Source organism: Leucopleurus acutus, assembly GCF_964270905.1.
Source record: "Leucopleurus acutus genome assembly, chromosome: 10".
NCBI classification, from domain to species: domain Eukaryota; kingdom Metazoa; phylum Chordata; class Mammalia; order Artiodactyla; family Delphinidae; genus Leucopleurus; species Leucopleurus acutus.
Genome location: NC_139153.1, coordinates 48,646,588 through 48,671,727, shown reverse-complemented (window position 1 = coordinate 48,671,727; position 25,140 = coordinate 48,646,588). Strand labels below are relative to the sequence as shown.

The 25,140-nt window shown below is 54.5% G+C and overlaps 1 protein-coding gene across 1 annotated transcript; it reads right to left on the bottom strand.

Annotated features, from left to right (window-relative positions):
* Positions 1 to 348: 348 nt before the first annotated feature.
* PLCD1 (phospholipase C delta 1) lies at positions 349 to 24,097 on the bottom strand (the record flags this gene model as incomplete). Its single annotated transcript, XM_082848394.1, has 17 exons — positions 349 to 694; positions 829 to 978; positions 1,055 to 1,187; positions 1,280 to 1,458; positions 1,857 to 1,973; positions 2,169 to 2,328; positions 2,560 to 2,718; positions 2,809 to 2,958; positions 3,035 to 3,179; positions 3,323 to 3,524; positions 4,108 to 4,339; positions 4,441 to 4,570; positions 10,757 to 10,985; positions 14,366 to 14,530; positions 17,270 to 17,452; positions 22,205 to 22,346; positions 23,930 to 24,097. The coding sequence occupies 17 exons, from the start codon at positions 24,095 to 24,097 to the stop codon at positions 609 to 611; spliced, it is 2,730 nt and encodes a 909-aa protein (XP_082704520.1). The 3' UTR covers positions 349 to 608.
* Between the last annotated feature and the right edge of the window lie 1,043 nt (positions 24,098 to 25,140).

Here is a 25,140-nt window from a genome sequence, read left to right as displayed (position 1 = left end):
CTAAAATAAAAGCCTGTGGCCTTCACAAGATGTGGTGAGTGGGCTTTCAGGTCTGGGTCACTCAGCAGGTCCGCCTCTGGGAGAGTGGGCCTCTGGGGTTGGAGGGGTCGGCCGTGACGTTCCAAAGACTGAGCCCTCCATACCCTCCGCCATTCAGGGGTTTGTTTCTTGCTGGTCCGTCCTGCCCAGGGGACAGATGTCCCCCCTGGCTCCAGTGTGAGGGTGGAGAAGTGAAGAGTGAGGTGCTGGGGCTCCAGTGCTCTGGGGCATGCACACACGCACGCATGCTTTACAGGGATTTTTCCAGTGTCCAGGTAAAGAGACCACAGTACTTAGTCTTATGATTTTTATAAAAACCCTCAACCTAGGGCCCGGCTGGAGGATGGAGCGGGCTGCAGTGTCATTCCTAAGGGAATTGAGGACAGCTCCAGGGACTGGGCCAGCTCCTGGGCTCCCGAGAGGCAGCAACACAGACAGTAGGTTGGAGCTGAGGGCAGCGCGGGGCTGCCAGCTCTGAGCGAGAGGTTGGGAGCAGCCCCTGTCCTGCCCCCCCCATGTGGACAGAGGGCCTGGTCCGCTCGGGGCAGCCCTCACCAGACTCCCCGAGCCTAGTCCTGGAGGCCCACCTTCACAAAGAGGGTGGCAGACGGGTGCTGGTCTCCGTTCTTGGACAGGAGGTGAATGTGGCGGTATCCTGGCAGGCGGAGGGGTGGGGAGGGGCGCACAGCGGAAGTTCTGGTCACTTAGGGAGGATGCTTTGAGGAATAGCCGGCCCCTTCCCAAGAGATGCCTTCCCTCGAGTCGTCCCCTCCCTCCACAAACACTCACCCTGCTTGAGGCTGTTCAAGGGGATGGTGCTCTGGCCAATGAAGTCATTCTTGGAGGAAGCATCGTAGTCCTCCACCACAAAGCGCACGAGGGCGAGCTCAGGCACAATCACCTCGAACTCAAACTCTGTGTCCCACCATGGGTTGAAACCTAGGGGTGCGGGCACCATGTCAACAGCATGGACACCAGCTCCAGAAGCCGGGCCCAGCCCAGGCCCAGCACGTACCGTTATTGGTGACCACAGCGGTCTGGTGGCTGGCCACGTCCTGGCCCACGCCATGGATCTCCACTGTCACCTTGGGGTCCACAATTGAATTCTTATTCTTGTTGACTTTTGGCAGCTGCTGCCCTGAGATGACCTGAGGAAAGGCGGGGGACAGTTAAGGGTTCAGGATGGTAGCCAGGGGGAAGGGAGGCCCACGGCATCTGTCCCTCCGGTGGCTGGCCATACCCTGACATTGAGCCGCTTCCGAGCCCACCAGGGCCCCTGAGCCAGGGCACGGGAGTTGAAGGTGGAGTTGGGGTCTCGCAGGAAGGCAGGCTTCAGCACGTACCCACAGGCCCCATTGTCCTGGAATCGGCCCTGGTATACGTCCATCTCTGGCCCAGGTGTCTGGAAGTTCAAGGCCACTACAGGCAGGACAGAGCAGTCACAGGCTGTGGGCTGGCCTCAGGGGCCCCAGAGCCCAGCCTGCTTGGGGTACACTGAGGCCCAGAGTCACACGGTGAGGCAGAAGCAGGGTCTAGGATCACTCCAATGCCTACTGCCCTCCTGCCACCCTAACTGACCCACCACACCAACCTTGCATTCCATTTCTGGTGCCAGAATTCAAAGGACAAGTGTGCTAACAATGGGATTTCAGACGCTGTATTTGCTGGTGGGGGATATTTCCAGACTGAGATTACCAGCTCCTGAGCCCACAAATCCCTGCATCTGGCTCTGCCTGGGTCCCCAGAGGCTCCTGGCCCGTGGCCCTCCAGGCGGAAACCCTCACCCAGGCCTCCTCCAAGCCCCAGCCAGCCCGTACCGATCTGGCAGCCCCCATTCCACATCTCCACAGGGCTGTAGTTGGAGGAATCCGTTCTCCACCCGGCGGGGTAGATCCTGCTCAGGTGACTCACATTGTGGCGGACAAAGCTGTTTCCTGAGGGGGGTGTGGGCGCATTAGAAGCGGAGGCCTCCTGGTGAGTCCAAGCCCCTCCCTACCAGCTCTGTCTGGTAACAGCGTGGGGTGCCAGCTCTGGGCGACGTCCGGAGGGGTGGGAGCCAGTCCTGACCCTGGCCTGCTCAGGTGGTCAGACAGATGGACAGCACCCTGGGGGGACAGGGCCAGGCTCACCTGATTCTTGAAGCAGTCGGAGGGCACGGTTCTCGGAGAAGGATGCCATCTCATAGAAAGCCTGCCCACGGGTGCCAGGACTGGGGAAGCCCAGAAAGTGGACGCTCTTGCAGTAAATGACCATATCTGAGAGCTCCTTTGCTAGTCTGAGCTTGTCCTCCTGGGGGCCATGGGGAGGCCCAAGTTAGGTTCAGAGGTTGGGGCAGGTGGGCACTGAGAGAGCCAGAAACCCAGATACAGAGAGAACCGAGAGGGAGACAGAGAGAGGGGGCAGAGGGTCTGAGTGACAGCCACAGAGAACCCGGACAAGACAAACACCCCACAGTGTGATGGAGGGGGATGGTGGGGTAGGGCCCCCCTCCCCTCCTTGCTCCATAGCCCCCGCTCAAACCGTGGACTTGTGCTGCACTTGGTTCCTCACTGCCTCATCCTCCATCTCAGCAGCCTCATCCTCGTCTGACACCACAGTGGCCTCAGGGCTGCCTTCCCCTCCAGGGAGGAAAAGCCCCCCAAGCTTCTTCCCCTTCAGCAAGATCTTCCCCTTCAGTTGCTAAGGGTGGAGAGGCAGCTGGTCAAGACGCAGCGGGCCTCCCGGCCAGTCCCCTGCCCTCTCCTCTGGGCACCCCACCCCATCGGGCACCTCAGGGGAAGGCAGGCTGTTGGTGACCCTGTCCAGTGGCCGATCCAACAGCATGGGGCCCAGGAGGGTGTGCAGGTGTTGCGCCATCACACGCTGCTGCTCCAGGCTGCAGTGGTTCTCCAGGGACAGGATGACGGGGTAGGGGGACACCTGGAGGCCCAAGGGTGGATTAGGAGGGGTGGGTGGGCCCGAGCATCCCCTTCCTCAGGCCCAGAAGCGCGCCCACCTTGAAGGCGTAGTCCCGGATGACCCTGAGCACGTCGCAGAAGAGGATCTTGGAGGTGAAGGTGTAGCCGTGATAGATGACCGGTTCCTGGTTGGGTCCATCCCAGCAGTCGAGCTCCAGGCAGCGGCAGCCTTTGCACAGCGCCCTGCGAGTGGGACGGCGGCTAGGCCCCTCGGTCCCGGCCGGGCCCCGCCCAGGTCCCGCCCCGCCCCGCCCCGCCCCGCCCCGCCCATCACGACCAGGTCCCGCCCGGCCCCGCCCCATCATGCCCAGGTCTCCCGGCCCCACCGGATGTAGGCTTCGGTGCTGCTGGGCCCCGTGAGCTGGTCTTCCAGCAGGTAGGTGTTGTGAGAGGACGACACCAGGTAGTGACTGAGCGGCTGGCCCATGTCCTGGTAGACCCGCCGGTGCGCCCGGTTGAAGGCGCTGCCGTCGGCCGAGAGCAGGTACATGAGGAAGCCGTCCTTGGTCATCTGCCGCCGCGCCTTGGCTGGGAGGCGGGAGGCCGGCGCCCGTCAGAGCCCTAGGCTGGCGCCGCCGCTCTTGGGGGAGGGGCCCCCCTCCCCCTCCCCGCACTCCCCTCCCCCCTACTCCTCCTGCCTCCCGTCCTGAGCTGGTCCTCGGTACCTCTTGGAAGCGGCTAAGCTCGAGTCTCTTGACCAGACCGTGACTATCCCAGGGTGGGGCCCTGTCTCCTCCTCTGTCCCCCATGCTGTGAGGCCCCCCCTGAGGGCAGGGCCTTATCTCCTCCTTCTCCAGGACTGGGCCCCCATCTGATGTCTTAAAGCTTTGTGGCCAGCGTGGGCACAAAGAGGGAGGCAGGAAAAGTGCCTGCTTTTCCAGCCTTCTCTCTCTCCATTTCCTGGGGGAGGAGTCCTCAAATCCCCTGAAGGAGGAACCAAGAGAGGGTCCCTGCCTCCCATCTGCTTTCCTGGGGCAGAGAAATACTGACCAGGGGCTCTGGGCCTGGCTGAGGTGCCCCCTTCCCTCCAGCTCCCTACTCTTGGGCTGCCGTCTCCCCAGGGGTCTCCCCACCCTGTGTGGCCCTGGGACTACAGGTCATAGGCCCTCACCCATCTCGCTGGGCTCGTAGCGCTCAATGAGGGAGAGGGCCAGTGCAGGCCCCGCCGCCTCCTCCCGCTGTTGGTGCTGCAAGAAGACCACTAACTGATCCACCGACAGGGTCTCCCCCGAGCCCGCAGCCTCCTTGAAGGTGAGGTCGATCTCCTTCCTCTGGGTCAATATCTTGTAGAAGGTCTCGATCTCCTCATCCTCCAGGGAGTTTGTCTGAGAGTGGTCACATTCCTGCAGAGCCAGGGCGCCAGGTGGGCAGGGTTCAGAGCAGGTCTCGGGCTGCAGTCAAGGACACACTGCCAGGCAGACCCAGCCCTCACATCCTGCCTCACCCTGAAGATCTTTCGGGCATAGCTGTCGTCCACCTGGATGTTGAGCTCCTTCAGGAAGTTCTGCAGCTCCTTGAAGTTCATCTTGTTGTCCTTGTTTTTGTCAGCTTTTCGCAAGCAGGAATGAATCCAGCTGGGCAAGAAGTAAGGAAAGAATCCAGGAGCCCTGGGACCCCCGAGGTCCCAGCCACAGCCATGATTCAAGCTCAGGGTCAACTCCCGGGCCCAGGTGGACTGAGGTCCCCTGTAGACACAGCTCCCCGCAGGCCTGACTTTTGGCATATCCTCATTTCAGAGGGAAGACCTGGTGGCCTCTTTGGAGGAAATGTGACATCCAGTGAAGGAGTCTTTTTCCTGTTTTCTGGCTTTGAACCCTTTCAAAATTTCAAAAACATTTCTTTTCTCACTCTAAAAGGGTTCATTACAGACAATTTAGAAAATGCAGAAAAGTAAATAAACAAAGCCCCCATAATCCTATCACCCAGGGGTAACTACTGTTAACATTTCAAGGTATGTCCTTTTCAGTATATAATTGTTACCCAATTATAGATATAGTATATATCTATATAGCATATAATTATACTATACACTATATAGTATATAGTGCTTTCTGACGAAAGCACTTGAGGCTTATTTAGTAGGAAACAGCAAATTTCAAGCCACTGATCAGAAGGTGGGGACATCACATGCAAAAACAAAGCCTGGATCATGGTGTCATGATTGGGGCACTTAGGCCTCCACTTCTCCATTCCCTCTATCTCTCCCATCAGAATTGACCTTGAGAACTAGAGAAGGAGGAGCTGCACACTACAGTCCACAGAAAACAGAGAGCTAACTATAGAACAAGACAATGGGAGCTCATGAGCACAATGAAAACATGATAGCAGGCTTCAGAAGAAATCACAAAAGAAACAACAACATAAATCATGCCATATAAACTTTTTAAAATTCTGAGGATTAAATAAAGAAAAACTAAAGTCATCTATCTGACAGACTGGAGGAAGCATTTGCAGCAAAGCCTTTGAAGAATTCATTAAAAAGAAAACAGTATGATGACCCTAATAACTAAATGAGAAAGGGATATAAACTGACCTTTTGCAAACATTACTAGTAGTCAAAGTTATTAACAATTTGGAAATGAGATGCAATTTCTTAAACTAAAATTTAGCAACTTAAAAGTATATTACCTAGTGCAGGTAAGGGTGAGGTGAAATGGACACTCAAATCCATCACGTGGGCAAAAAGTAAATCAGTACAACCCTTAGGAAAGTGATGGAGGGATAGCTAAAGCTTTAACCTGTTACATCAGTTGACTCAGTAATTCCAGTTCCAGGAATCCATTGGTAAGGAAATACTTCTAAATACTGAAAGGTTTTATGAACATAGTTCTTTGCAATGTTATTTATAGTGGTGAAGGAAATGAAATGTTTGACACTAAAAGAATGGATCACTAATTTATAGTCCATCCATTCAGTGGAATAGTACACAGTCATTAATAAAGCTGTTTATGGAGACTATACTAACACAGGGAAATAATTATGATATAATGTTACACAGAAAATGGATACAAATGTATAATCTCCACTATTTTTAGCAAACGTATCATTAGGCAAAGTGAAATGCAGCCAGAAAAAATTAAAGATTAAAATTTTATTCTAACCTACCCATATTTTTAAACCTTTATTTATATATATGTATGTTTTATGTAAATATGTGTATTTACATTAAAAAAATTATAGTAGAATTCCAGGTTAAAAAATCAAGTTCAGAGTGGTACACCCAAGCATGAGGTCCCAGTGCCAACTGCTCTTCAGCAGGCTGGGATGGCTTTATGATCTCAAGGTCTGGGCAGCAGAAGCCTGCAGAGGCCATGAGATTGTCCAAGTGCATGCCTGTGCAAAAGGAGTGACTATCACAAAAGTGCCACAGAATTGGGCTTTTAAGAAAGCTCAGGGACTTCCCTGGTGGTCCAGTGGTTAAGACTCTGCACTTGCACTGCAGGGAGCACAGGTTCAATCCCTGGTCAGAACTAAAATCCCGCATACCTCGAGGCATGGCCAAAAATAAAATAAATAACAATTAAAATTTTTAAAAGAAAGCTCAAAATCAGGCAGACATAGCCTTGAGAAAAGACACTTAAAAGTCTTTGAAATGCTGAAAAGTACACAGTAAAGGGAGCTAACAGGGTTCAAAATGTGTCCCCCAAAGGAGTTGGATATACATTGGCAATGAATAATCAGAATATGTAATAAAATAATTCCATACAGTAGCATCAAAATGAATAAAAATACAAATTCTTTTAATACATAACTTATACTCTGAAAGCCACAAAACATTGTTGAAAGAAATTAAAGATCTAAATAAATGGAAAGATACCCCATATTTGCTGATCAGAAAGAAGACTTGATATTGTTTAATGAGAAATACTCTCCAAACTGATCTACAGATTCAACACAATACCTATCACAGTCATGCTGGCTACTTTGCAGAAACTGACAACCCAATCCTCAAATTCATATGGAAATTCAAGGGACCCAGAACAGTCCAAACAATCTTGAAAAAAAAAGAACAAATTTGGAAGACTCACACTTCACGATTTCAAAACTTCGTACAAAGTTACAGTAACTAAAACGTTGTGGTTCTGGTGTGAGAAGAGACATTTAGGTAAATGGAAGAGAATTGAGAGTCGTGAAGTAAACCCTCATATTTATGGTCAGTTGATTTTTTGAAGATGGTATAAAGACGATTCAATGAAGAAAGAATAGTCTTTTCAACAAATGGTGCTGGAACAGCTGTATGTCTACATGCAAAAAAAAATGAAGTTGGATCCCTCACTACACCATACACAGAAACTAACTCAAAATGGATCAAAGACCTAAATGCAAGAGCTAAAACTATAAGAAGAAAATATATGAGTAAATGTTTGTGACTTTACGTTAGATGTGACATCAAAAAACACAAGCAACAAAAGCAAAAAGTAAATGAATTAGACTTCACTGAAACTAAAAACTTTTGTGCTTCAGAGAATACCACCAAAAAAAGAAAAGAACCCACAGAATGGGAGAAATTATTTGCAGAGCGTATATCTGATAAGAATATTTTTAAAATATTAGAATATTTTAAAAATATTTAGAATATTTAAAAAAAAAACCTCTTACAACTCAATAATAAAAAGACAGCTCAATTAAAAAATGGACCAGAGGGCTTCCCTGGTGGCACAATGGTTGAGAGTCTGCCTGCCGATGCAGGGGACACGGGTTCGTGCCCCGGTCCGGGAAGATCCCACATGCTGTGGAGCGGCTGGGCCCATGAGCCATGGCCGCTGACCCTGCGTGCCTGGAGCCTGTGCTCCACAACGGGAGAGGCCACAACAGTGAGAGGCCCGTGTACTGCCAAAAAAAATAAATAAATAAAGGACCAGAGATCTGAATAAACATTTCTCCAGAGGAGATATACAAAAGCACATTAAAAAATGGTCAATATTATTAATCATTAGGGAAATGCAAGTCAAAACCACAGTAAGAGACCTATTTAAAAAAGAAATAACAAGTGTTGGTAAGGACGTGGAGAAACTGGAACCCTTGTGCACTGTTGGTGGGGATGTAAAGTGGTACAGATGCTATAGGAAACAGTATAGTGGGTCGTCAAAAAAATTGAAAATAGAATTACCATATGATCTAACAATCTGACTTCTTGGTATATACCCCAAAGAATTGACAACAGAACCTCAGAAAGATACTTGTACACCCATGTTCATAGCAGCATTATTCATGATGGACAAAAAGTGGAAGCGACCTAAGTGTCCATTAATGGACAAATGAATAAACAAAGTGTGGTAATATACATACAATGGAATATTGTTCAGCATTTAAAAGGATGGAAGTTCTAACATGTGACAACATGGATGAAACTTGAGGACATTATGCTAAGTGAAATAAGCTAGTGGCAAAATGACAAATACTGTATGAGTCCACTTATATGAGGAACTTAAGAGTAATCAAGTTCATAGGGACAGAAAGTACAACAGTGGTTGCCAGGACCTGGGGGAGGGTGGAATGGGGAGTTACTGTTTAATGGGTACAGAGTTTCAGTCTTACAAGATGAAAAGAGTTCTGGAAATGGTTGCACAACAATGTGAATGTACTTAACACTACTGAACTGTACACTTAAAAATGGTTAAGATAGTAAATTTCATGTTATGTATATATTACCACAATTTAAAATTAAAATAAATAGATCCATAAAAAAAAGAACTTTACAACAACAAATGGGCAAAGGATCTATTGAATAGCTGTTTCTCCAAAGAGATATGCAAATGGCCAATAACCACATGTAAAGATGCTCAACACCGTTAGCTATCAAGGAAATGCAAATCAAAACCACAGTGAAATGCCACTTCAAACCCACAAGGATGGCTATAATAAAAGAAAAAAAAGGCAGATAATAGCAAGGGTTAGTGAAGATGTGAAAAATCAGAACTCTCAGACACTGCTGGTGGGAATGTAAATTTCCTCTTTGGAAAATAGTTTGGTATTTCCTCAAAAGGTTAAATATATAGTCACCACAAGACTCAGAAATTCTAGGTATATACTCAAGAGAAATGAGAACATATGTCCACACAAAAACTTATACACAAATGTTCACAGCAGCATTATTCAGAGAAGCAGAAACCCAAATGTCCATCAACTGCTGATTGGATAAGTAAAATGTGGAATGGCCACACGGTGGAATACTATTAGGCAAACAGAAGGCATGAAGTACAAACACATGCTACGACATGGACGAACGTTAAAAACATTATGCTAAGTGAAAGAAGCCAGTCACAAGAGACTGTATGATTCCATTTATATAATAGGTCCAGAAAAGACAAATGTATAGAGACGGAAAGTAGATTAGTGGTTGTCTAGGGCTGGGGGGTTGTGGGGAAATGGGGACTGCTAAAGGGCATGGGGTGTCTTTTGGGGGTGATGGTTGCATAACTCTGAATACACTAAAAAGATGGACTTGTACACTTTAAGTGGATGAATTATATGGTATGTGAACTATATCTCAATAAAGCTGTCATTTAAAAAGAAAAAAAGGAGCCGGTGCTGGTTCCACCCTAATCCTACATACCAGAAGGCTGATCACTTTGAACCATAGACTACTGTGTTGCTGTGCACCTGGACTTTGAAGTGAATTTGTTTCAAGCCCGCAGGCTGGCCTGCACACCGGGACTGGGGGAACGTGATGACTCCCCAAAGAGTGGCACAGGATATGGGGGCAAGTGGGAGTGTATCATGGCCTTCCAAACTCCCAGAGGAAAAAAATGCAGTTAACCCTAGGAAACATTAAAATATCTGAGACTAGGTCTCCCACTGAAGCAGGCAGCTCCCCTCAGCCTCCCCACTCCATGCTGGTTACCTAGGGGGGATGAGGGACTTCAGGGGGCTGCACTGTTGTCTGGCCCTTGGGTCAGAGTAGACCAAAGAGGGCTCCAAGTACCCTCCCTGCTTCCTTTGTGTTCTCCCAAATTCATATGTTGAAGCCCTGACCCTCAATGTGATGTATTTGGAGATGGGGCCTTGAGAGACTTAGATGAGGTCATGAGTGGGGGCCTCATGATGGGATTAGTGCCCATAAAAGAAGAGACACCAGAGGGACTTCCCTGGTGGTGCAGTGGTTCAGAGTCCGCCTGCCAGTGCAGGGGACACGGGTTCGAGCCCTGGTCCAGGAAGATCCCACATGCCACGGAGCAACAAAGCCCGTGCGCCACAACTACTGAGCCTGTGCTCTAGAGCCCGCAAGCCACAACTACTGAGCCCGTGTGCCACAACTACTGAAGCCTGTGCGCCTAGAGCCTGTGCTCTGCAATAAGATAAGCCACCACGATGAGAAGCCCGCGGACTGCAACAAAGAGTAGCCCCCGCTCCCCACAACTAGAGAAAGCCCGCGGGCAGCAACGAAGACCCAATGCAGCCAAAAATAAACAAACAAATAAATAAATTTATCTTTAAAAAAAGAAAAGAAAAAAAGAAGAGACACCAGAGGTCTTGTGCTCTCTCTCTCTCTCTGCCATGTGAAGACAGTGAGAAAGAAGGCAGCCATCTACAAGCCAGGAAGAGAGCTCCCACCAGAACCCGATCCTCTGGCACCCTGACCTTGGACTTCCAGCCTCCAGAACGGTGAGAAAATTAATTTCTGTTGTTTAAGCCACCCAGTCTATGGTATTTTGGTATGATGGCCCAAGCTGCGTGTCTTCCATACCCAGGTTGTCCTGGGGACGACCATAGCCAGTACCCACCCGCTGGGCCTGGACCCACTGCCACCAAAAGGATACTGCCGCAGCTTCTGCTGCTGGTCCATGGAGCCCGAGTGATGGACGATCTTGCGCAGGCCCTGCACCCAGTGCTGGGCTTCGGTGGGCGATGGGGCGATGAGGTCTAGAGTATTGCGCTGGTCCTTGAAGACGATGGAGAAGCAGCGGTCCTCAGGCACGTCCCGGGCAAACTTCTCCAGGCCCTCTGAGCGGCGCCCCATCCGCACCTCCTGAATGTCCTCGATGGAGACTGCAAGAAGAGGGTGGAGGTGGGCAGAGAGAGCCGTGAGGGGCAGGAAGATGGGCAGAGCGGGGGACAAAAAGAGGCTGAGGTGGAGAAGGAACGAGACACAGCTATAGCGTGCACATGGAAACGCCCAGGCAGAGAGAGATTGACTTTAGGGTGGGAAGGGCACCTAGGGTCCCAGGCCTCCTGTTTCTGTGCTGGGAGGAAGCAGGGCCCCTGGGAGAAGAGTGGGGCAGGGCAGGGCTCTCATACAGAGATAGAGAGAGACCATTCTGGAGCTTGGGGCCTGTGACGGAGAGGAGGCCACACACTCTCCTGTTGTGCTTGACTTTGGGCCCTTCGCCTCCCTCAAGACAGCCATGGGAGCCTCCAGGACCCTCTCCTGACAGAGGGGGAAGTGCTTGTGTCACGGGAGCAGCCAGGGCCTTGCCCTGCATGTATCTGTGTGTCCTGATCTCAGGGAGCCCCTTGGCAGGAATGGTGCTCCAGGATCCCAAGAGGTAGACTGGAGGGTGCCCCTGGGGGTCTGAGATGACATCATTCTGCCCTTGGGAACCAGGGACGGGGGCTGTCCTGTCACAGCCCAACCTTCCAAGCTTTAGGGAGCAGCAAGGCCCTGCTCACCTGCCTGAAACCCCAAGGTGCCCTCCCTGGCCTGGCTGGGAGGGGCTCATGCTGGGCCTCCCCGCATCAGGAGCCAGGCTCTGCCCCTGCCCCTGCCCCATCCCCATCCCCATCCTGAGCCATCCACGTCCATCTTTCCTGGGTCTAGACCAGCTCTGGCTGAGAGCCTGCCTGTCCTTCCCGGTGGTGGCCTCCTGGCCACCTGCAGGCCCCAGATGTGTGGCATGTGCCTGTCCAGGAAGCAGGCTCTGAGGTGTGAGACACGCGAACCCTGGGCCATGTGGGATGCAGGGGATATCCCTGCTGAATCGCTCCGCTCACAACCTCCCGTGTCCCTCTAGGTCCCACACCAGCTGTAGCTGCCCCAGGCTGGGAGTGGAAACAGGAAGCCTGGGCAGCGGAGAAAGAATCCAGACGCCTTCCCTGCTGATGATAATCCTTGTCTGCCTATGGGAACCAGAGCTGAGGGAGGCTAGTGGCGTCGGGATGGGGGCAACTTCCGGACCAGGAAGCAGAGGCAAAGAGAACTGGGGACTGCTCCCCACCCCCATCTCCTGGCCTCAGTTTCCCTGGAGGGGGGAGCACAGTGGAGGGCAGTCTCACTGCTCACTTAGAGGAGGGAAGCATGTGGTGCACATGCCCGATGGGCATGCTCAGCCCAGACCTGTCTCTGGGTCTCTGACATGGAAAAAGCCCTCTTCCAGCCATGCTCCTCACCGGAGCGCACCTGGTGCCCAACCCCCAACCTGTCGCCCCTGTGGCCCCTCCTGTCAGGGTGCAGCCCCCTCACTCACGGCCCTTCCTTGTTCTTGCCCCTGCACCTTTGCTCACACTGGGTCTGCTGCCCGGGAGGTTCCTCCTGCCCTTGTGCTCCCAGCTGTGCCGGTATGAGGTTCCCAGCTCACCAGCTCAGGTCTGGAAAGGCCCACATCTCCCACTCCTCAGTCTGCCCCCTGCCCACCCCCGCCAGGTGCTTGGCTCACACTGGGAACCATGCACGTGTACTGGCTGGGGGGGTGGGCTCCCAGGAGTCCCCAGGGCTCAGACAGTATGATGCCCCATTCCCACGGTGCCGCCAACCGCCAGCGTCTAACAGGAAACCCCGTATCAGGGCAGAGGCCTGTGAAGGAACCTGGCTGGAGCCACAGACAGAGGCAAGGGCCAGGTCACTCCTGTGTTACGTGGCCAACAGGCACGCAGGGTAGTTTCCTGAGAGCGCTTCAGGCTCCATCCCCTCCCACCCTGCCCTGCCCTGCTCAGACCTCCCATGGCCCACTGCCCCCAGGACCCAGCCGGGCTCTCCGCATCCGACCCTGCTCCTGTCCTGCCTCCCCTCTGACCTGCCACAGGCAACACCTTCTCAGGTTTCTGTCCAGTGTCCTGGGGCCTGGCAGACCCTTCCTGAGACACCCTCAGTGGGCTGCCCCTCCCTTTTCTCCTGCCCCCTTCCCACCTGGGCCCTGTCACCTGTGTCTGGTCTCACTCCCCAGAGACCTGCCAGTGGGCTGACCCTGCCTGCCCCATCTCTACAGCCGAGGGCAGGTGAATGGGTGAGGGATTTCCAGGGACTTAGACTGTGTGAGAAATCCAGCTGCAGTGATCCTTCTGTACCCCCAGCCACACGTGGTTATTTAGATATAAATTAGTTAAAGTTCAGTAAAATTAAGAATTTGTGGGATTTCCCTGGCGGTCCAGTGGTTAAGACTCCACACTTCCAAAGCAGGGGGCTCAGGCTCAATCCCGGGTCGGGGAACTAAGATCTCACATACCGTGCAGTGGCACAGCCAAAAAAAAAAAAGAATTCATTTCCTCAGTCACACTAGCCACAGTTCAAGTGCTCAATGGCCACAGGTGGCTAGTAGCTGACATATTGGACAGCACAGATACAGGACATTCCCATTATCATGGAAAGTTCTTTTGGATAGCTTTGGTCTAAAATTTTCCCACCAAGTAAAGGTGCAGAGGGAACCTCTCATTTTACAAGATTCTTAGGGCATTCTGTGTAAAAGGGCAGCAGCAGTGGCAGAACTTTCTTCCTAAGACCTTGCAGGAGGCACTCTCCATCTGCAGGCCTGAGCTTTGGCGTCTTGGACCTTTTCTAAAGCTTCCAGAAAGCCCTCAGGTCCACAACCCCAAGGGAGCTGCCCAGCCAAGGCCTCTCTGTGCAAGTCCCAGCCCTGCTCCACCCCAGGCTCTCTTTCTGGTCCCAGCCCAGGGAGGAGCTGCCTCCTGCAGCCCCACCTCACATCCTGGCCACTGCTACCTGGAAGGGCCTTATCTGCCCCTGGACTTTGGGCCTCACCACACCTGGGCCCTAGTCCTCCCTCCTTCCCTCCTTCCCACAAATGTCCGGGTGGTTACCTGGGAATTCAGGCAATACTGTCTAGCTCCCTCCCTACTTGGGAGCCCGGCTTTCCCCATCTGTGGTCATGGCTATGGAGTCCCACCCCCAAAAGGCTTGAGCATGTCCATCTGTGGTCCTTGGTCCATGACTGCCCTCTCTAGCCCAGGCTAGGCCTCAGTTTCCCTATCAGTGATTTAACTGGCTCCTCTCCCCAACCCTGGCCAGGCTGTCTCCCCATATCTGGTCCTGTTTGCATGACCAACCTCTGCCCCACCAGGCCAGGCCTCAGTTTTCCTACCTTTGGTCCTGGACCACGACTGACCTCCAGCCCCACCCGACCCTGACCAGTGTCAGTTTCCCCAACCAAGCGCAAGTGCAGCACCCTGCCCCTCCCCCTGCAGCCCAGGGCACTCACACAGCTGGGACTCTGGGGTCCGCATGACCTTGCGGGACTCCTGCCAGATGGTCTTGCAGTCCTCCTGCAGCTTGTAGAAGCGTTCTCTCCGCCATGAGTTGGACTTCACCTTCAAGAGTTGGCTGCCCTTCAGCAGTGCCTGTAGGTCCTTGTCATCCTGTAGACCTAGGGGGCAGAGCTGGTAAGATGCTACCTCCTCTAGGGTCCCTGCTGCCCCAGGCCCCATGCTGGCCATGCCCACCACTGGACCCTCTCAGCCCATTTTTCACCAGCCTCATCCTCAGCTCTCTGTTCACTTCTCCCTCCGTCACCCTTGTTCCAACCTGATTCTGGAGCCCTGCCTTCTCCAGGAAGGCATCTGTGTTGCCAGCTGGGGCCACGTAAACCTTTGGACACCCACCCACTCAAGGCCACACTTTATACACTATGACCTGCCACCCACAGCTGAATGGACAAAGAGAGGGCAGCTAATTCAAGAACACCTGGTTCCTGGGTGACCAGACCCCTAGGAAATGGCCTGGCTCTGAAAGACTTAGTGGGCTCCTCCTAGGGGTCAGAGTGACCTGAAGGAAGCTGGGACCAAAAGACCACCCTAGCCTATCACCCTGGCCACATGGAGTCCAGCAGCCAGCTCTATTCAGAGCCGATGGACTACCTCACCTCACTTCTGGCCCCAAAACAAAAACTCTGTGGCTTTTCAGCAATCTCTATCCTTCTGCTCCAGCAGAGTGGTGGCATCAGGGACCGTGTGGGTCCAGTCTGAGGGGCATGTACTAGGCCTATAGGCTTTTCCTTTCTGAACCCAGATCCCCAGCCCCTGATGTGCTCTCCCAGTTTATCCATGACCCCACTCCCTATGCCCCAGCCAGCCTGCTCCACACACACTCAGGACCTACAGAATCATCTGGACCACTTCCCCGGGCCTCAGCCACCCACCCCCTATCCCTCCCCAATCTCCTGCTTCCAGTGGAGACACAGCCACGTGCTAACAGCCCCCCACACCCATGGCTTCAGGAAACCTCCTTCCCTCTCTGTGCCTCTGTTCCCCCAACAGCACTGGGGAAGGAGGTGTCTCAAGACCTCCTCAGAGGTGACAGTCTGATGTGACCTTCCCCCACCTTGGTCCCAGCTCTCTCCACCCCCTGCCTTAGTGTCAGCACTTTCCCTCCAGCCCCAGGGGAGGCCCATTGAGGGAGGAGGGGGCTCCTGCAGGATGTCCTCAACTGGTGGCTGTGTCTGTGGGGCTCAAGACAGAGGCCGGGAAGGGTAGTTCCCAGCCGCCGGAGGAGAGAGCAGCCTCAGCTCAGCTGGAGGATTCCACTGTCCTTTCCGAGGCTGAGGTCAGCTGGCGGGGGGTCATCTCCTTACCCTCTGGCTTCTGGGTGTACCGCCCCTCCCCGGCTAGGGCATTAGGACAAGCCACTGTGCATGGCACAGATGGGGGGAGGGGCGGCGCACAGGGGCGGAAGGTGAGCCCCACCCTCTGGTTCTGGAAAAGGCTGTGAGCAGATGACATGTTCATCCTGTCCTGGAGCCAGACTGTGGCCCTGTCTGCGGTCAGGCAGAGATAAGTCCCCTGGTTGCCGACATGGCTTCCGGAACACAGACCTCGGTCCCAAGGTGGGTCTTGATATTAGTGGCCCTCCAGGCCGCTGGGCGACCTAAGCAGACACCTCCATCTCTGAGCCTCATTTGAGGCCCTTTTGTTTCTGAGGCCTCTGGGCTGCCTGCCCCCCCTCCCTTGCTCCCTTAGCACCCAGAAGGTCTATGGGCCCTTCGCTCAGCCCCACTCACTCAGCTGAAGCACCTTCTCCTCCTGCGGGAGGGTGGTGCTGAGGGGCCTCTGAGCTCAGGGACCCCTGGGTCGACCTTGCAGCCTCACCAACCTGCCCAGGCTAGTGGCACATATGGGGAGTGCAGAGGGGCTACAGTGCTAATAGGAGGCTGGCGGTGGGGACGGTGCCAGGAGCCCTGCTCATGTACCTAGGGTGAGGCCTAATGGAAACAAACTTAGTCTGGGACTCACAGCAATACACAGCTACACAGATATAGCCACACACATACACAGTCACACACACCACACCACCGTACTCATCACACACTGCCATACACAACCGGGAAGAGACAATGGGCCACACACGGTGACACATATTATTACATGGAGTCACACACAGCCACACAACGTACAGTGCCAGAACATCATCGTCGTCATAATAATAGCAGTCACCATAATAATAATAATAGTTCCTGTTTGAATAAGATCCTGTTCTTAGCACATGTATTTAATCCCTTGAACAACCCTGTGAGGAAGGCACTATCATTGTTCCCATTTTACAGATGATGAAACGGAGGCTCAAGGAAGTTACATGGTAGAGTCGGGACTCAGAAGCTTGCCCACAGGGCCAATGCTAGAAAACATTACCTTATACAGCCACCTCTCAGGGGCATGCTGCCACAAAGAGTAACAGCAGAACACCCACAGAACACACACACCATAACAGAGATGACAGAATCACTCAGTCACCTGGGTCACCCACCGTCACACATGGTACACAGCATCACCCTGGATCGCACACTGTCACACTGGTGCCACTTGGTTACACAGCATTGCATATCATTATTGCTGCACAGTGGCCCCCACTACCATACAAGTGACAGAATCACCACTAGGTTTGTAAACAGGATGGTTTGGGGGTGGCAAGGCACAGGGTAACCAATCCCCACCCCCAGTACTCACTCCACATGCCATGCCCGCAAACACAGCCCCACCGTGGGTCACACACTCACAGAACTATACAGGTCCAGTCCCCGAGATCAGGAACATACAGTCTGAGTCCTGTCCCAGCTGCCTTCCCAGCCTCCGCAGATCGCGGGGGTGTGAGGGGGGCGCCCTGCATCCCTTACCCAGCCTCTGCTCATTGAGAGCTGCCACCTCGAGGCTCTGCTCCTGCAGGTAGAGCTCTCTGGAGCGGCTCTGGCTCCGGCTTCGACGCCTGACCCCCAGGCACTGCATGACGTTCCGAAGTGCCCCCGCCGCCCGCTGAGCCTGGCCCGGGACAGTGTGGCGTCCAGAAGGCAGCCCTGGCCCTAGGAGCGGAACGGCCTCCTTAGAGTGGAGCAGGGGCGGAGACCTGGAGTGGATGGGCGGGGCTAGAACCCGTGGGGGCGGGGCAGTGAAGGGTCGGGCCATGGCTCTAGAGGCGGGGCGATACAGAAAATCTGTGCTGAAGGGGCGGGGCCGTACCCTAGGAGGCAGGGACAGTTCCAGAGGGGCAGGACCGATGCCCCCAGGAGGTGCGGCGCGAGCGGAATCAAGGCGGGGAGAGAAGGAGGAGGAACCGGGGCCGGGAGGTGAAGTGGGACAAATCCATAACCCGGGAAGAAGATCAGTGGTGAAAGTCAGAGCCCAGAAAGCGGATTGGGGTGGAGCCAGAGCCAAAGAGGTGGGGAGCGGGAGGAGCCGAGTCTGCGAGGCGACGTGGGGGAGAGGTAGCCAGGAAGACGGCCGGGGGCGGAGCCAGGGCCCAGGGGACAAACCGGGGAAGGGTCCCTCACTGCAAAGGCCTTTTGTTTTCCGGCAGGGAGGGGCGGAACCTCGACTGTGGAGGCAGTCCTACCAGGGGGCGGAGCCTGAGCGGCGAATTCTAAACACTCAGCTGGAGGCCTGGCAGAGGACTGGAGGGCTGGGCAAGATTGAGCCGGGAGGTGAGCCCGGCCGGGCGGCAGCCTGGGCTGCAGAGTCTAGCGGACAACCGGGTGGGGCGGGATAGGAAGGAGCCGGGGATGGAGCCCGGGCCGGACAGCGGAACCCGCCAAATATTTTACCTCAGTTCCTCAACGAATCCACTGTGACTCAACGGGCTGTTGCCTCACACGTAAACCTCAGGGAGGCCTGTTTCCTTCTCTGAGAGTTCCGCTACCTGAGTGGGATAATCTCCAAGGCTCCAAATGCGAATGGAATTCTTGAAAAAATGCTGGTCTTAAAAATGAGTCCATTAACACAGGCTTGCTTTGATAAATAGGTGAGGAGAACTCCAACTCCATATGAAACTGTGCTGCCAGTGTGCTCGGAACAGTGGGCCCTTTCATGTAAGTTACGTCTTGCTTTTCATTCACCCAGCAATTATTTATGGAGCCCCTACTGTGTGCCAAGGTCAGGACACCACCCAGAGGCCTGACTCACTCCTCTCTTTTACTCTCCGCCTCTGAATAGTTCCTTCACTCGCCTCACCGCAGCTCCAGTCACCAGCATTGACAGTGAGTCACTGGCAAAGCCAGTTATTAGCACAGACAAGCACAGCAATAATAACAAACTGAAGTGCAGAGCAACTTGCCTAAGGTCACACCTCGGAGAAAAATAAATCGTGAGAATGTGTGTTAATGTAGGTGAGCTGGAATATGGGCACAGAAATATTGTACTTCATTTGGAGCTGAGGGAGCTGATTGTAAGGGGAACCTCTGTTTTAGAGAAACCACGTGATGGTTTAATGGTTTAATCAGAGGGCCAAGGACTCCCCGAGGACCTATGGATAGAATCACATCTCAATACAATTTGCTTCCTTTGAATTCTTATGTATTTTATTTTATGTATTTTATTTTATGCATTTAAAAACATGATCCTGAGAAGGGGTCCACAGGCTTCACCTAACTGCCAAAGTGGTCCAGGGCACAAAAAAGTTAAGATCAGTGTGGATCAGTGTGTGTTGTGTTGTGTGGGCATGGAATCCCAGGGACAGACAGCTTTGAAACGTAATTGAGGAGGGTAGGGGTCTGGCTACCCCAAATTGCTATGATGGATCTGGAACCGTTATCTCTTGGGGGTACTGGCTTCTTTGCCAACCTAGAATTCCTTTGCCCACTAGTGCTTTATCCTCATAACATCCCCTATCAGTAGGTATTGCTTTCCCGTGGATGAGAAAACAGGCCCAGACAGGCAAAGGGACTTGCTCAGGGTCACAATGTAAGTAGAGGCAAAGCTAGGACTGGAACCCAGGTCTAGGACTGCAGCCCAGGTCTCCTGGGACCAAGATGAGGCCCCTCTTACACCCTACCTTGCACTTTTACTAATGCCAGGTTTTACAGTGGGGCGGGAGGGATTCAGTTTGAACAGTTAGTGTAGGTGGAGGTGGATGTGTTCAGTGAGGGGAGAGCTTTGGGAAGTTAGGTCTTTTTGGGTACATCTGGGGACCTGCTGGAGAAGCCAGTGCAGGCCTGGCTAGAATGGAGCAAGCAAAGGAAGTAGGGTAGGGAAGGAGGCCAGGGGACTACAGCGTCAGTCTGAGGGCTTCAGAAGCACCAGAAGGAGCCCCTGATTCTTCTTTTTTTTTTTTTTGGCCTCACTGCATGGCTTGCAGGATCTGAGTTCCCCGACTAGGACTCAAACCCCGGCCCCTGGCAGTGGAAGCATGGAGTCTTAACCACTGGACCGACAGGGAATTCCCCAGGAGCCCTTTGATTCTTAAGGGTTCTGGTCACTTTTTTCCTGGTTAGGGACTACCTTATTCCCCCTCATCTCACAAAGTACTCACATGACGTGGTCACTTGGGGGGTGGGCCTCCTGTAGGAACATTGTACCTGCTGGTACTAGGCACTGTTCTCATTATTGCCTTGTATGTGTTAGCTCATTCAATCCTTACTGCAATCCATGAGGGAGGTAGTGTTCTTATCCCCCATTTTACAGATGAGGAAACTGAGGCACCAGGAAGTCAAGGGATTTGTCTAAGATGAAAAAGCTAAGACTTGACCCCAGGTAGTCTACTTCCATAATCCATGTCTGTATACTACAGTGCCTCTGCATGCATCTGGGGCGAGGACAGAAGGGACATCTCTCATCTAGGTGGCCCCCATACACCCCCCCAGGCCAATGGAGGGAGCCTTTCTGCAGCAGACCCCCAACTGCCCAAGCCAGAAAGTGTGTCCAGTGCTAGAGGACCCGAAATATGAAAGAGATGCAGACTCTCCAGTGGAAGTGTGAACAACCTGGAACAGCACAGGGCACAGTGACTACACCCTTCCACCACCAGTTCTCCTTGACAGATTCTTGCTTGCCGATACGGTTTGCAGGGGGAACAAAAGGCAGTTAAGGGACGTAATTTTGGGTGATGAGCTAGAAGCAGCAGGGCCTTCAGGGAGACAGCTTGGGATCGCACTGTTCTTGCCAGCTCCGCAGGAAGAGCTGGACTGTCAGGCACTTGGGAGGCAGGTCTCAAACACGATGGACCAGGGCTGCCAAGCCCATGCCACAAAACTGGGAGGCGCTGAATGAACCTCCACGTGGCTTCCTCTCCAGGGAAGATACCAGGGCTGCCCAGGGACAGAGACCGGGCAAATGCACAGATGCCTGAGGATGCAGCCCATTCTAACATGAGCTGAGGCTATAGCTGTAGCCAGAGGCGATCAGAGGGCTTGTAGGAGGTCTGAATGTGAAGCTGGCACGGAAGAGGTGGCAGTCTGCAGGGTACACAGCACTAGCTAAGGGATGATGAGAGAGAAAGCAGAGATCTCTACTGTGATCCTCTGAGCTGCCCAGCCACCCTTCCTGCCAGGGTGGCAGGAGCACTGAGACACCTCTGTCCTGAGAGGAGAAGAGGGAGCCCTGGAAAGGGCAGGGATCCCATGACCCTGAAGGAGTTTGCCTTGAGGCTACTTGTGTGAGGGTAACAGCTCTGGGCACTGAGCAAGGTCTCTCTGGGCCATGGGGACCAGATCTGAGACAACCAGGAAAATGAGACAGACTGGGCACTGGCTGAAAGGAAAGTCTCCGAGTGTCCCTGAATTCCAGAGGGTCTCTAGTGGACAGCTGGAGGGCTCTGGCTTTCTCTTTCCCTTCTATTATATCCATGTATGGTTTAGGTGGATAGGTGGTGGGCACTAAAGGACTCCAGAGGTACTAGAAAACAGAGGGAGATCGGGTTAAGCGGTGATTGGTGCAAGAGAGGCAGGGTTTGCTGAGCTGGCAGATGACCTGGGGCGCAGGAGGGCAAAGCACGCTAAAAGTGGGTGAGTCCCCAGGCTGGAGCAAAGAGATTCCAGGTCCAGGTTGGGGGCCCCCGTGCAGCTAGGAGACCTCCAGTCCCTGCAGTCCAGAGCCCGCGGCTGCCCTCTCTCCTGGAGAGACAGCTATAGGGCAAGGAGCTGGCCCAGACTGTTTCCCGGTCGGTCGGAGAAGACAGAGCTCGGCTGGACAAAGCGGGGTAGCAGCAGGCAGTTAGAGCTGAGACTCAGGCCTGTCCGGCCAGGAGGGTGCGCAGATGGGGGCGATCGGGCTGCCCCTCCCAGTCCGGGCGTCGCTGACTAGGATTTCTGCGCTGGGCAGTTACTGCGGCGCGGCCCGACCTCACCTCGCACACCTCCTCGCCCCAGCCTTCCAACTCCGCCACACCTACGCTGCCTGACGCGGTCCAGGCACGCCTGGGCTTTGGGGAGCCTCTCTGGGCGGCCCGGACTGGGCGAAAATAACTCAGTTATTCGTGGATGCTGGTTCCTTTCCTCCTCGGTCCCTCCGAGCGCGCCGGACCCTGGAGCCCACCCGTCCGTGACTAGGATAGGGAGAGGGGGAGTCCCTGAGGCGGCAGGACCGGGGGTCGTCTTTAGGGAAACTTTCAGACTCGCACCCTTCTCCCCACCGGCCGGGTCTGGGGAACAAGCCTGGAAACGCCCAGGGTTGCGCCCGGCAGTCCCGGGTGGAGATTTCCTCCATGCGACAAAAGGGACGAGGGGCGGGCCCGGGGCGGGGCGGAGGGCGGCCGAGGAACCGGGGGTCCCCCATCCTGGGCCGGGAACGGCTTTCCTCGAGGTCGGCCCAGGCGGGGTCCCCCCGCGAGCCGGCCGAGTACTCACCGTGCAGGGTCAGGAAGTCCCGGCCCGAGTCCATGCCCGACGGACGGCGCGGCGGGAGGGGGGCGCCGCGGGACACTCGTCCGCAGCGACAGCGCGGGCGGCCTCGGGTCCGAGAGGAGTGCAGGGGAGGGCCCCGAATGGACTGAGGAGGGAGGACACCAGAGGTGCTCCCGGGACTCTGTTCCGCCGCCCGCCCGCCCGCGCCCCCGCCCCCGCCCCCTGGGCCCTCCAACCAGCGCCTCTCCCCGCCCCTCCTGGGGGTTGGGGAGGAGAGCAGAGGTGGGGACCGGGAAGCCGGGCCATCCCTGGCCCAGGCCTGTGGGCGCGTCCCGGCCAGAAATAGCCGGATCTCTCTGGCTTCCTCAGCCACCGCCACCCACAGGCCGCGGACCCTGTCATTATCGCCGGCGGCCCGGCCCCACTCCCTGCCTGTGGGCGCCTCGCCGGGGTTGGGGTGATGCACGAAAGAATCTGGAGTCCTTCTGGGGCAGGGACCGCGTAACGTTCGACGCCCAGCCGGGCTGGTGCGAAAGGGAGCCTCGGAGTCCAGGCGCCAGCCGCTGCACCCCGGATGTCTGCTTTCCCTTCTGCAAAATGGGTGCACGGACGCGAGTGAGGAGGTCCTTGGAGAGGCATGCCTGGACCTAGTCTGGAGAAGGGTCCCCTCCCGGCTCGCTGGGAAGTTTCTAACCCGAGAAGTGCCCTTGGCGGGGGGCTGGGGCGGAAGCCGTAAAATTTAGAGCAGGTAGGTGCAGAGAGCTCTCCTTTGAGCCCCTCACACCCCAAACTCCTGGCGATCTCCAGGGTACCTGCTTTGGGTGGCCTCCCAAGGGGCTGTCTGGACAAGGGGTCCCTAATGGACCCCCCCCACATACTCCCACCATCAATTCTTGCAATCCTGACACCCTTTTTATAGGTACCCAGAGACCTCCAGGGGAAGTCCTGGGGGATCCTGCAAGGATCCTGCTGCCCACCAACTTTTGGGAAAGGCCCTTGGGAGAGCCCCCAGAAGACCTCCCAGGATGCGGGGTACTGAGCCCACCAGTGAATCTTGCTGGGCTGATAAAGCCAACATGAGAGTCTGGCAGAACCAGTTGGACCCCAACCCCTCCCCCTCCCAGTACAAGCAGGCCTAGGTGGCCTTGAATACCTCATGAAGGGATGTAACCAGCTAGAGAGCAAGTCTTCCCATCCTGACAGTTGAGCCTGGGTCAGGACTTTGGAGAGGCTCCTGCCCTCTGTATGTCTCCCCTATGCAGAGGGGGACTGCCCTCTGTCTGGCACTCTCCCCAGTGGGCCTGCCCTCCAGCAGGAGCAGCCCTTGCCCCTGGCAGGCCTGTCCAAACCCTCCTTGCTTTCCCTTCTGCTCAAGGATGAACAAGTCCACACAAGGCCTCCCTGTGGAGCCCCAGCCTGGGGACAGGGAGGATGAGGGGTCCTTTCTCTGTCCTCACTCTCTCTCCCAGGCCCGGACGCCTGTCTCCAGGACTGCCCTTTGGGGGCCTCCTCTGGTCTTGGGGCTAGTCCTGGGACCTCTGACATCCCCGGGGGCCTGCAGGCCCCTCTACTCAGCAAGTTAAGCCTCCTCAAGTCCTGCTCCTCTTCCCAGGCAGAGACACAATGGAACTCTGACACCAGCAATTGACTCCTTCATCTTAAGCATCATTCCTGTTTATTCACATCACCTCCCAGCTCTGAGCCCCAAGCTCGAAACCAGGGCATTACCTGATGCCGCTGGTGGGGGCTACAGCCTGGCTCTTCCTTTGCACACACCAAACCTGTCTCACGCAGGCCCTCTTCTGGCCTCTGGCCCAGGCAGAGGAGCTGAGGCCTTCTCATGAGCCTGGGGTTGCTGGGCAGGATGGGCACGGCTGACTCAGAGTTGGCACACATGCAGCCAGGTTCTGCCAGAAAAGAGGGCTGGGCCACGCCCTGCTCAGAGAAACCAGGCTGCTGCTCTGACCTGTGGGTCAGCACCTCCCCAGGACTCTCCTCTCCTCCCACCTGCCCCTCCCTCTCTCTCACAGGCTGGGAGGTCATCTGCTTAATTACTTCTGCTGTGTGTAAGCCTGTGTGGTGTGTGTGACTGCGCCTGTGTGTTGAGGGGCTGGGAGGGCCTAGCAAAGGCTTTGCATTGAACCGCAGTTGCTGGATTCTGCTCCCTCTGCCCTTAAACAGCCAGGGCTCTCTGTGGGCCCATCCCTGGCCAGATGCCTAGATTACCCTCCTAAAACCCAGCTCTCAGTAAGTTACCTCTGCAGGATTCCCTGAGATCCTGGTGACTCACTGGGCTTTCAGCAGGCACAGAGGGGCCACGCGTGCCCATAGACGAGTTGTCTAATGGGGGGGGGGGTTCAGGCGTCTCCCCACCCCCGGCTCACCATCCTGTCTCTGATGAGCGTGGGGGGGGGGGTGTGGGGAGGGGGTTCCTGGGATGACTGGAGACAGGTGAGACCTAGTGTCAGGGCTGGTGCCCACCTTAGGTCACTTCCCTTCGCCCCTCCACCCCTACCCTCTCTAGAGGCCTGGGGAGGGGGGAGGATCAACCCAAGAATGCCAACTTTCCAGCTGTGCTTCAGAGCCAGCCCTGCCCAATCCCTCCCCCAGAAAAGCAAACCTAGATGAGCTTGGGTCAGTGAGGTGTAGCTGCAGCAGAGAGAGCCGAGCGAGGGAGAGGGGAATGAGAGAGGCCCGAGAAGAAATGGGGCCCAAGTCCTGCTGGGCCTTCTAAGGGCTTCCACGTTCGCTCTGGGGGAAATGGGGAGCACTTGAAAGGCTTCAAGTCAAGGAGGGACATGATCTGACTCATGGGTTGTTTTTTTATTTTTAATTTATTTTTATTTAAAAATTTTTTTATTGGAGTATAGTTGATTTACAATGTTGTGTCAGTTTCAGGCGTACAGCACAGCGAATCAGTTATACATATACATCTATCC